Consider the following 12,479-nt stretch of genomic DNA (forward strand, 5'->3'; position numbering starts at 1 on the left):
GACTTTTTCCCCATTTTCCCCTGCAGGAGCAGATGAAGGCCAAGCGCAAGGAGGCCGAGCTGCGCCAGGTGCAGTCCCAGGCCCACGGGCTCCAAATGCGCCTCAAATATTCCCAGAGCGACCTGGAGCAGACCAAGACGCGGCACCTGGCCCTCAACCTGCAGGTGGGACACGGATTTGGGGAAAAAAAATGGGATTTGGGGAAAAAATCCAAAATTTGGGGAAAAAATCCAAAATTTGGGGAAAAAAATCTCAATTTTTGGGGAAAAAAATCGGAATTTTTGTGGAAAAAATGGGGATATTCCGGGGTAAAACGTGAATTTTTTGTGGGAGAAATGTGAATGATTTTGGAAAAAATTTCTGGATTCTGAGGTAAAAATGTGGATTTTGAGAAAAAAATGTGAATTTGGGAAGAAAAGTGAGTTTTTTAGGGAAAAAATGTGAACTTCCAAGGAAAAAAAGGTGAATTTTGGGGGGAAATTCCCCCAACAAATGTTCCCAAAGCGACCTGGAGCAGACCAAGACGCGGCACCTGGCCCTCAACCTGCAGGTGGGACACGGATTTGGGGAAAAAAAATGGGATTTTGGAAAAAAATCCAAAATTTGGGGAAAAAATCCAAAATTTGGGAAAAAAATCAGAATTTTTGTGGAAAAAATGGGGATTTTCCAGGGAAAAAAAGTGAATTTTTTGTGGGAGAAATGTGAATATTTTGGAAAAAATTTCTGGATTTTGAGGTAAAAATGTGGATTTTGAGAAAAAAATGTGAATTTGGGAGGAAAAGTGAGTTTTTTAGGGAAAAAAAGGTGAATTTTTGGGGGAAAATTTCCTCATGAAATGTTCCCAAAGCGACCTGGAGCAGACCAAGACGCGGCACCTGGCCCTGAACCTGCAGGTGGGACACGGATTTGCGGGAAAAAAATGGGATTTTGGGAAAAAATCCAAAATTTGGGGAAAAAATCCAAAATTTGGGGAAAAAATCTGAATTTTTGTGAAAAAAATGTGATTTTTTCGGACAAAAATGTGACTTTTCCAGGGTAAAAAGTGAATTTTTTGCAGGAGAAATGTGAATATTTTGGAAAAAGTTTCTGGATTTTGAGGTAAAAATGTGGATTTTGAGAAAAAATGTGAATTTGGGAGGAAAAGTGATTTTTTTAGGGAAAAAATGTGAACTTCGGAGGAAAAAAAGGTGAATTTTTTCATTTTTGCTCCTTTTTTCCCCATTTTTTTTTCAAAATTTCCCCATTTTTCTCACAATTTTTCCCCTTTTTTCCCCATTTTTCTCACAATTTTTCCCATTTTTTCCCATTTTTCCCCATTTCCAGGAGCAGTCCAAGCTGGAGAGCGAATTGGCCAATTTTGGGCTTCAGGGCTGGATTTTAATCCCATTTTCCCTTTTGTTTCTCCATTTTTTCTCTCATTTTATCCAGTTTTTTCCCAATTTTTGCCCTCATTTTTTCCCCATTTTTGCCCCCTTTTTTTCCTCTTTATTTTTCCATTTTTCCCTCATTTTTTTATCATTTTTGCCCCTTTTTTCCCCATTTTTTTTCAAATTTTCCCCATTTTTTTTCAATTTTTCCCCATTTTTCTCACAATTTTCCCATTTTTTCGCCCATTTTTCCCCATTTTCCCCCTTTTATTCCTCTTTATTTTTCCATTTTTCCCTTGTTTTTTTTTTTTCATTTTTGCCCCTTTTTTCCCCATTTTTTTCAATTTTTCCCCATTTTTTTTCAAAATTTCCCCATTTTTCCCCATTTTTCTCACAATTTTTCCCTTTTTTTTCCATTTTTTCCCCATTTTTCACCTTTTTCTCCCATTTTTCCCCATTTCCAGGAGCAGTCCAAGCTGGAGAGCGAATTGGCCAATTTTGGGTTTCAGGGCTGGATTTTAATCCCATTTTTCCCTTTTGTTTCTCCATTTTTTCCCCAAATTTTCCTCCCATTTTCTCACAGTTTTCCCCCCTTTTTTTCCTCTTTATTTTTCCATTTTTCCCTCGTTTTTTTTTCATTTTTGCTCCTTTTTTCCCCCTTTTTTTTCAAAATTTACCCATTTTTCCCCATTTCCGGGAGCAGACCAGGCTGGAGAGCGAATTGGCCAATTTTGGGCTTCAGGGCTGGATTTTAATCCCATTTTTCCCTTTTTTTTCTCCATTTTTTCTCTCTTTATCCCCATTTTTTTCACAATTTTTCTTCCCATTTTCTCACAATTTTCCCCCCATTTTTCCAATTTTTCCCCCTTTTTTTCCTCTTTATTTTTCCATTTTTCCCTCGGTTTTTTTTTTCATTTTTGCCCCATTTTTCCCCATTTTTTTTTCAAAATTTCCCCATTTTCCCCATTTCTTTTCAAATTTTTCCCCATTTTTTCCCATTTTTCTCACAATTTTCCCATTTTTCCCCATTTCCAGGAGCAGTCCAGGCTGGAGAGCGAATTGGCCAATTTTGGGCTTCAGGGCTGGATTTTAATCCCATTTTTCCCTTTTTTTTCTCCATTTTTTCTCTCTTTTTCCCCATTTTTCTCACAATTTTCCCCATTTTTCCCCATTTTTTCCCCATTTCTCACGTTTTTCTCCCATTTTTCCCCATTTCCAGGAGAAGTCCAAGCTGGAGAGCGAATTGGCCAATTTTGGGCCGCGCATCAACGACATCAAGCGAATCATCCAAGGCCGCGAGCGCGAGATGAGGGAGCTGCGGGACAAAATGAACCAGGTCCGGGCCCAAGGGGGAATTCCGGAATTGGGGGAAAATCCCCAAAATTTGGGGAAAAAATTCCAATTTTTGGGAAAAAAAAAAACCCAAAATTTGGGAAAAAAATTCCAATTTTTGGGAAAAAAAATCCCAATTTTGGGGGAAAAAAAATTCCAATTTTTGGGAAAAAATTTCCAATTTTTGGAGAAAAAAAATCCCAATTTTGGGGGGGAAAATCCCAATTTTTGGGGGGAAAAATTCCAATTTTTGGGAAAAAAATTCCAATTTTTGGGGAAAAAAATTTCAATTTTTGGAGAAAAAAATCCCAAGTTTGGGGGCAAAAAAAATCCCAATTTTTGGGGGAAAAAATCCATCCAGGTTTAAGGAAAATTCTCTCCAATGTGGAGCAAAATATCCCGGATTTTGGGGGAAGTTTGGGGGAATTTTGGGGTGAAATTTGGGGATTTTGGGGGGAAATTTTGGGGTGAAATTTGGGGATTTTGGGGGGATTTTGGGGGAGAATTTGGGGATTTTGGGGTGAAATTTGGGGATTTTGGGGGGGAATTTTGGGGGAATTTTAGGGTGAAATTTGGGGATTTTGGGGGATTTTTGGGGGGATTTGGGGGAATTTGGGGTCCCCCAGATTTGGGGGATTTGGGGGGCTTTTGAGAGGGGTTTGGAGGCTTTTGGGGGAGATTTTGGGGTGAAATTTGGGGATTTTGGGGGAATTTTGGGGGGGATTTGGGGGAATTTTGGGGTGAAATTTGGGGATTTTTGGGGAGATTTTGGGGTGAAATTTGGGGATTTTGGGGGGGATTTGGGGATTTGGGGGTGGATTTTTGGGGGATTTCTGGGTTGGTTTTGGGAATTTTGGGGAGATTTTTGGGGGGAATTTGGGGGGGATTTTGGGGTGTCCCAGATTTGGGGGAATATTTTAGGGGGGATTTGGGGGATTTTAGGGTGAATTTTGGGGTGAAATTTGGGGATTTTGGGGGAATTTTGGGGTGAAATTTGGGGATTTTGGGGTGAAATTTGGGGATTTTTGGGGATTTTTGGGGGATTTATGGGTTGGTTTTGGGGATTTTGGGACAATTTGTGGGGAGATTTTTGGGGGGATTTGGGAATTTTGGGGTGTCCCAATTTGGGGGATTTAGGGGAATATTTTAGGGGGCTTTTGGGGGGATTTGGGGGATTTTTGGGGGATTTTAGGGTCCCTCAGATTTGAAGATTTGGGGGATTTTGGGGGGATTTTGGGGAATATTTTTGGGGGGATTTTGGGGATTTTGGGGTCCCCCAGATTTGGGGGATTTGGGGGAGGATTTTGAGAGGGGTTTGGAGGCTTTTGGGGTGAAATTTGGGGATTTTGGGGGGATTTTGGGGTGGATTTTTGGGGGGTTTTGGGTTGGTTTTGGGGTCCTCCAGATTTGGGGATTTTGGGACGATTTGTGGGGAGATTTTTGGGGGAATTTGGGAATTTTGGGAAGATTTTTGGGGGGAATTTGGGGAAGATTTTAGGGTGTCCCAGATTTGGGGGATTTTGGGGAATATTTTAGGGGGGATTTGGGGGATTTTTGGGGGGATTTGTGGGTTTTTAGGGTCCCTCAGATTTGAAGATTTGGGGGGATTTGGGGATTTTTGGGGTCCCCCAGATTTGGGGATTTGGAGGATTTTGGGGGAGATTTTTGGGTTGAATTTGGGGTTTTTGGGGAGGATTTTGGGGATTTTAGGACAATTTGTGAGGAGATTTTGGGGGGAATTTGGAGTTTTGGGGAGGATTTTGGGGGGATTTTTGGATGGAATTTGGGGTTTTTGGGGAGATTTTTGGGTGGAATTTGGGGGATTTAGGGGAATATTTTCGGGTGGATTTGGGGCATTTCGGGGGAGATTTTTTGGGTCGAATTTGGGGTTTTTGGGGAGGATTTTGGGGATTTTAGGACAATTTGTGAGGAGATTTTGGGGGGAATTTGGGGTTTTGGGGAGGATTTTGGGGAGATTTTTGGGTGGAATTTGGGGTTTTGGGGGAGGATTTGGGGGGGATTTTTGGGTGAAATTTGGGGGGTTTTGGGGAGGATTTTGGGGGGATTTTAGGGTGGAATTTGGGGGATTTAGGGGAATATTTTCGGGTGGATTTGGGGGATTTCGGGGGAGATTTTTTGGGTGGAATTTGGGGGTTTTTGGGGAGGATTTTGGGGGGGTTTTTGGGTGGAATTTGGGGGGTTTAGGGGAATATTTTTGGGTGGATTTGGGGGATTTTGGGGGAGATTTTTTGGGTGGAATTTGGGGGTTTTTGGGATTTTTTGGGTGGAATTTGGGGTTTGGGGGAGGATTTTGGGGGGATTTTTGGGTGAAATTTGGGGGTTTTTGGGGAGGATTTTGGGGGGGTTTTTGGGTGAAATTTGGGGGTTTTTGGGGAGGATTTTGGGGGGGTTTTTGGGTTTTGGGGGACCATTCTGGGGTCCCTGAGCCCGTCCCACCCCAGGTGGAGGACGAGGTGTTTGAGGAGTTCTGCCGCGAGATCGGCGTCAGGAACATCCGCGAGTTCGAGGAGGAGAAGGTCAAGAGGCAGAACGAGATCGCCAAGAAAAGGTCAGGGACCCCAAAAACCCCCAGGGACCCCAAAAATCCTTTCAGGGACCCCAAAAACCTCTCAGAGACCCAAAAAACCCCCAGGAACTCCAAAGAAAACATTAAGGACCCCAAAAAAAACCCTCAGGGCACCCCAAAAACCTCTCAGGGACCCCAAAAAACCCCTCAGGGACACCTAAAACCACCAGGGCACCTCAAAAACCCCTCAGGGACCCCAAAAACCTTCAGGGACCCCCAAAAAAGCCATTAAGGACCCCAAAAACCTCTCAGGGCACCCCAAAAACCTCTCAGAGACCCAAAAAACCCCCAGGGACCCCAAAAACCTCCAGGGCACTCAAAAAACTTCTCAGAGACCCCAAAAAACTTCCAGGGCACCCAAAAACCTCCAGGGCACCCCAAAAACCCTCAGGCACCCCAAAAATCCTTTCAGGGACCCCAAAAACCCTCAGGGACCCCAAAAATCCTTTCAGAGACCCCAAAAACCCTCAGGGACCCCAAGAAAAACATTAAGGACCCCAAAAAACATCTCAAGAACTTCTCAGGAACCCCAAAAATCCCCTGGGGACCCCAAAAACCCCTGAGGAACCCCAAAAAAACATCTCAGAGACCCCAAAAAACATCTCGAGAACCTAAAGAAACCTCTGAGGAACCCCAAAAAACCCCTGAGGAACCCCACCAAACATCTCAAGAACCTCCAAGAACTTCTCAGGAACCCCAAAAATCCCCTCAGAGACCCCAAAAAACCTCTGAGGAACCCCAACAAACATCTCAAGAACTTCTCAGGAACCTCACAAAACCCCTCAGAGACGGAAAAAAAACCTCTGAGGAACCCCAAAAACCATCTCAAGGAGCTTCAAACCCCTCAGAGACCCCAAAAAACCTCTGAGGAACCCCAAGAAACCTCTGAGGAACCCAAACAAACATCTCAAGAACTTCTCAGGAACCTCACAAAACCCCTCAGAGACGGAAAAAACCATCAAGGACCCCAACAAACATCTCAAGAACCTCCAAGAATTTCTCAGGGACCCCAAAAATCCCCTCAGAGACCCCAAAAAACCTCTGAGGACCCCAACCAAACATCTCAAGAACCTCCAAGAACTTCTCAGGAACCCCAAAAAAACCCTTCAGAGTCCCCAAAGACCCCTCAGAGACCCCAAAAAACCTCTGAGGAACCCCAAGAAACCTCTGAGGAACCCCAAGAAACATCTCAAGAACCTCTGAGGAACCTCTCTGGTGTCCCCCAGGCTGGAGTTTGAGAACCAGAAGACGCGCTTGGGCATCCAGCTGGACTTCGAGCGCAACCAACTGCGGGAGGACCAGGAGAAGGTGCTGATGTGGGAGCAGGGCGTGCGCAAGGACGAGGCCGAGATCGAGAAGCTGAAGAAGGTTTGGGGACCTTTGGGTTCTTCTGGGTTCTTTTGCTTCTTTTGGGGATTTTTTGGGGTTTTTGAGGTGTTTTGGGGTCTTGGGATGCTCAAGGTGGAGAAGAGCTGAGGTGGGACCAAAGGACAGCAAAGATGAAGAAGGTCCAGAAGTTTTGGGGCCTTTGGGTTCCTTTGGTTCTTTTGGGGACTTCTGGGATTTTTCTGGGGTTTTTGAGGTGTTTTGGGATGGTCTTGGTGGAGAAGAGCTGAGGTGGGACCAGGAGAGTGCAAGGACAAGGCCGAGATCAAGAAGATCAAGAAGGTTTGGGGACCTTTGGGTTCTTCTGGGTTCTTTTGCTTCTTTTGGGGGATTTTTTGGGGTTTTTTTGGTGTTTTGGGGTCTTGGGAGGTCCATGGTGGAGAAGAGCTGAGGTGGGACCAAAGCACAGCAAAGATGGAGAAGCTCAAGAAGGTTTGGGGACCTTTGGGCTCTTCTGGGTTCTTTTGGGGGTTTGGGGATTTTTCTGGGGTTTTTGAGGTGTTTTGGGGTCTTGGGATGGTCAAGGTGGAGAAGAGCTGAGGTGGGACCAGGGAGAGCAGAAGGACAGGAGAAATTGAGAAGGTTTGGGACCTTTGGGTTCTTCTGGGTTTTTTTGGGGGGTTTGGGGATTTTTCTGGGGTTTTTGAGGTGTTTTGGGGTCTTGGGAGGTCCATGGTGGAGAAGAGCTGAGATGGGACCAGGGAGAGCAGAAGGACAGGAGAAATTGAGAAGATTTGGGACCTTTGGGTTCTTCTGGGTTCTTTTGGGGGATTTTTTGGGGTTTTTGAGGTGTTTTGGGGTCTTGGGAGGTCCATGATGAAGAACACCTGAGGTGGGACCAGAAGAGCACAAGAACGAGGCCAAGATGGAGAAGCTCAAGAAGATTTTGGGGCTTTTTTGGTTTTTTTTACATTTTCCCAGAAAGAGCAGCAGCACATGAAGGCCATCGATAACTTTGGGTTCTTTTGTCCATTTTTGTCCATTTCTGACCATCTTTGTCCGTTTTTGACCATTTTTGCCCATTTTTGGTGTCCCCAGGAGGAGCAGCGGCACATGAAGACCATCGATAACTTTGGGTTCTTTTGGCCATTTTTGTCCATTTTTGATCATTTTTGACCATTTTTGGGTGGTTTTTCAGGAGGAGCTGCAGCACAATGAAGACCACTGATCATTTTTGTCCATTTCTGACCATCTTTGTCCGTTTTTGTCCATTTTTGTCCATTTTTGGTGTCCCCCAGGAGGAGCAGCGGCACATGAAGACCATCGATAACTTTGGGTTCTTTTGTCCATTTTTTGGGTTATTTTGTCCATTTTTGTCCATTTCTGACCATCTTTGTCCGTTTTTGTCCATTTTTGACCATTTTTGCCCATTTTTCTCCATTTTTCTCCATTTTTGGTGTCCCTCAGGAGGAGCAGCGGCACATGAAGACCATCGATAACTTTTGGTTCTTTTGTCCATTTTTGACCATTTTTGACCATTTTTGGTGTCCCCAGGAGGAGCAGCGGCACATGAAGATCATCAATGGGTTACTTTGTCCATTTTTGGGTGGTTTTGTCCATTTTTGCCCATTTTTCTCCATTTTTGCCCATTTTTGGTGTCCCCAGGAGGAGCAGCGGCACATGAAGATCATCGACGAGACCATGGCGCAGCTGCAGGACCTCAAGAACCAACACCTGGCCAAGAAGTCGGAGGTGAACGACAAAAACCACGAGATGGACGAGATCCGCAAGAAGCTGGGCGGGGCCAACAAGTGAGGGCGGGGCCTAAAGGGGTGGGGCCAATGAGGGGGTGTGAGCATCAAGTAAGGGCGGAGCCTAAATGGGTGTGGTAAAGGGGGCGTGGCCAACGCGGGGTGGGGCGAGTGGGGGTGTGGCCAGTAAAAGGGGTGTGGCCAAGAAGCGAGGGAGGTGTCAAATGGGCGTGGCCAAATTGAGGGTGTGGTCAGTGGGCAGGACTAAAGGGGTGGAGCCAGACTGGTATAAGGAGCGTGTGGGCGTGTCCATGGTGGGTGTGTCCCTGTGGGCGTGTCCATGGTGCGTGTGTCCCCTGCCGTGTCCCCATGTCCTGTCCCCATGTCCTGTCCCCATTCCCTGTCCCTACTCTGTGTCCCCACTGCCCTGTCCCCACCATGTCCCTGTCCCCGTGCCCTGTCCCCACCATGTCCCCGTGTCCTCACCATGTCCCTGTCCCCGTGCCCTGTCCCCACCATGTCCCCGTGTCCCCACCACATCCCTGCGTCCCCATTGCCCTGTCCCCACACCATGTCCCTGTCCCCAGCCATGTCCCCATTCCCCTGTTCCCACCATGTCCCCGTGTCTTTGTCCTCACCATGTCCCCGTGTCCCTGTCCCCTGCCGTGTCCCCATGTTCCTGTCCCCACACCATGTCCCCCTGCCATGTCCCCATCTCCTGTCCCCATTCCCTGTCCCTGTGTCCTTCCCCATGTCCCTGTCCCCACACCATGTCCCCATGTCCCTGTCCCCACCATGTCCCCATTCCCCCGTCCCCACCATGTCCCCGTGTCTTTGTCCTCACCATGTCCCCGTGTCCCTGTCCCCTGCCGTGTCCCCATGTCCCTGTCCCCATGTCCCTGTCCCCACTGTGTCCCCTGTCCCTGTCCCCCATTCCCAGTCCCTGTGTCCTTCTCCCTGTCCCTGTCCCCACTCCGTGTCCCCATGTCCTTGTCCCCACATCATGTCCCCATCTCCTGTCCTCCTGTCCCTATGTCCCTGTCCCCATCTTCTGTCCCCACACCATGTCCTACTCCATGTCCCTGTCCCCTGCCCTGTCCCCACACCGTGTCCCCATGTCCCTGTCCCCACGATGTCCCCCTGTCCCCACCACGTCCCCATGCCCTGTTCCCACCGTGTCCCTGTCCCTGTCCCCACACGGTGTCCCCGTGTCCCCAGGGAGATGATCCACCTGCAGAGGGAGGTGACGGCCATCGAGACCCAGTGTCCCTGTCCCCATGGTGTCCCTGTCCCCACACTGTGTCCCCATGTCCCTGTCCACACCGTGTCCCTGTCCCCATGGTGTCCCTGTCCCCGTGTCCCCAGGGAGATGATCCACCTGCAGAGGGAGGTGACGGCCATCGAGACCCAGTGTCCCTGTCCCCATGGTGTCCCTGTCCCCACACCGTGGCCCTGTCCCCATACCATGTCCCCATGTCCCTGTCCACACCATGTCCCTGTCCCCATGGTGTCCCTGTCCCTGTGTCCCCAGGGAGATGACCCACCTGAAGGAGGTGACGGCCATCGAGACCCAGTGTCCCTGTCTCCATGGTGTCCCTGTCCCCATGGTGTCCCTGTCCCCGTGTCCCCAGGGAGATGACCCACCTGCAGAAGGAGGTGACGGCCATCGAGACCAAGCTGGAGCAGAAGCGCAGCGACCGCCACAACCTCCTGCAGGCCTGCAAGATGCAGGACATCCGTCTGCCGCTGGCCAGGGGCTCCATGGACGACATCAGCCAGGAGGAGGTGACACCTGGGGACACCTTGTGACACCCCTGTGACACCCTGGGTCACCCTGAGCCACCCCTGTCTTCCTGTGTCACCCTGAGTTATCCCCATCCCCTGGGTGCCGCTGGCCAGGGCTCCGTGGATGACATCAGCCAGGAGGAGGTGACATCTGGGGACACCCCCATGTCACCCTGTGTCACCCCTGTCCCCCTGAGCCACCCCTGTCCTCCTGTGTCACCCTGAGTCATCCCTGTCCATCTGTGTCACCCCCTGTCCTGCCGCTGGCCGGGGGCTCCGTGGACGGCATCAGCCAGGAGGAGGTGACACCTGGGACACCCCCTGTACCCTGTGTCACTCTTGACTGTCCCCATTGTCCCCTCAGGGTGGTGGTACTAGTAAGGACCCTGTGTCACTCTGATTGTCCCCTCAGGGTGGTGGCACTGGTGAAGACCCCGGTGGCAGCTCCAGCCCTGTCCCCTCATTGTCCCTTGTGTGTCCCCTCAGGGTGGTGGCACTGGAGAGGACGCCGGTGGGAGCTCCAGCCCTGTCCCCTCATTGTCCCCATTGTCCCCTCAGGGTGGGGGCACAGGAGAGGACCCTGTGTCACTCTGATTGTCCCCTCAGGGTGGTGGCACTGGTGAGGACGCCGCTGGCAGCTCCCAGCTCAGCTCCAGCCCTGTCCCCTCATTGTCCCCTGTGCGTCCCCATTGTCCCCTCAGGGCGGTGGCACGGGTGAGGACCCTGTGTCACCCTGAGTGTCCCCATTGTCCCCTCAGGGTGGTGGCACGGGTGAGGACCCTGTGTCACTCTGAGTGTCCCCTCAGGGTGGTGGCACAGGTGAGGACCCTGTGTCACTCTGAGTGTCCCCATTGTCCCCTCAGGGTGGTGGCACGGGTGAGGACCCTGTGTCACTCTGAGTGTCCCCATTGTCCCCTCAGGGTGGTGGCACAGGTGAGGACCCTGTGTCACTCTGAGTGTCCCCATTGTCCCCTCAGGGTGGTGGCACGGGTGAGGACCCTGTGTCACTCTGAGTGTCCCCATTGTCCCCTCAGGGTGGTGGCACGGGTGAGGACGCCGCTGGCAGCTCCCAGCGCAGCTCCAGCCTCTACGCCCGCGAGGCTCTGATCGAGATCGACTACAGCGACCTGCCCGAGGAGCTCAAGGTGAGACACCTGGGCACAGCTGGGCACACCTGGGCACAGCTGGGCACACCTGTGCACACCTGGGCACGCTCTGGGCACGCCCAGTACACCCTGGGTACACCTGGGCACACCTGGGCATGTCTGGGTACACCTGGGCACATCCAGCACTCCTGGGCACCGGGGCATGGCCTGAGCATGCCTGTACATCTGGCTACACCTGGGCATGCCTGGGCACACCTGGGCATGCCTGGGCACACTTGGACATAGCTGGGCATGGCCTGGGCACACCGGGGTACACCTGGGTATGTCTGGGTACACCCTGTGCACCTGGGCATACCTGGGTCCACCTGGGGACACCTGGGGACACCCGGCACACCTGGGCATGTCTGGGGACACCTGGGGACACCTGGGTACACCTGGCACACCTGGGCATACCTGGGTCCACCTGGGCACACCCCAACATTCCTGGACATGCCTGGACATGTCCCCAATGTCCCCAATGTCCCCAGTGTCCCCAGGACGCGCAGGCCGAGGAGGAGATCCGGCAGGAGATGGCCGCCCTGCAGCAGCGGCTGTGTCCCCATGTCCCTCAAACCCCTGATGTCCCCGATGTCCCCAATGTCCCTCACACCCCTGATGTCCCCAATGATGTCCCCAATGTCCCCGATGTCCCCGTGTCCCCAGGACGCGCAGGCCGAGGAGGAGATCCGGCAGGAGATGGCCGCCCTGCAGCAGCGGCTGACGGAGCAGCAGAGCGTCCTGCAGCGCATCGCCGCCCCCAACATGAAGGCCATGGAGAAACTGGAGAGCGTCAGGGACAAGTTCCAGGAGACCTCGGATGGTGGGGACACCATGGGGACACCATGGGGACATGGGGGGGACAAGTTCCAGGAGACCTCGGATGGTGGGGACACCACCATGGGGACACTGGGGGGACATGGGGGGGACAAGTTCCAGGAGACATTGGATGGTGGGGACACCATGGGGACACTGAGGGGGACACAGTGAGGACATGGTGGGAACATGGGGGAGTGTCCACAAGTTCCAGGAGACCTCTGATGGTGGGACACCAGGGGACACGGGGGACACCATGGGGACATGGGGGGGACATGGAGGAGCATCAGCGATGAGTTCCAGGAGACCTCGGATGATGGAACATGGGGGGACACCGTGGGGACATGGAGGGGACATGGGGGGACAAGTTCCA

General features: G+C 50.9%; 1 protein-coding gene across 1 annotated transcript in view; it reads left to right on the top strand.

Moving 5' to 3' along the window:
• Positions 1-12,479, top strand: part of SMC1A (structural maintenance of chromosomes 1A) — a 58,754-nt gene that overhangs the window by 32,709 nt on the left and 13,566 nt on the right. The window contains exons 13-20 of the mRNA XM_058822374.1: positions 27-164; positions 2,587-2,703; positions 5,162-5,268; positions 6,513-6,654; positions 8,278-8,423; positions 9,995-10,148; positions 11,183-11,293; positions 11,957-12,113. Of these exons, the coding sequence (XP_058678357.1) occupies positions 27-164; positions 2,587-2,703; positions 5,162-5,268; positions 6,513-6,654; positions 8,278-8,423; positions 9,995-10,148; positions 11,183-11,293; positions 11,957-12,113 (1,072 nt within the window). The remainder of the gene's footprint in view (positions 1-26; positions 165-2,586; positions 2,704-5,161; positions 5,269-6,512; positions 6,655-8,277; positions 8,424-9,994; positions 10,149-11,182; positions 11,294-11,956; positions 12,114-12,479) is intronic.

This window comes from Ammospiza caudacuta, chromosome 32 (genome assembly GCF_027887145.1).
Source record: "Ammospiza caudacuta isolate bAmmCau1 chromosome 32, bAmmCau1.pri, whole genome shotgun sequence".
NCBI classification, from domain to species: Eukaryota; Metazoa; Chordata; class Aves; order Passeriformes; family Passerellidae; genus Ammospiza; species Ammospiza caudacuta.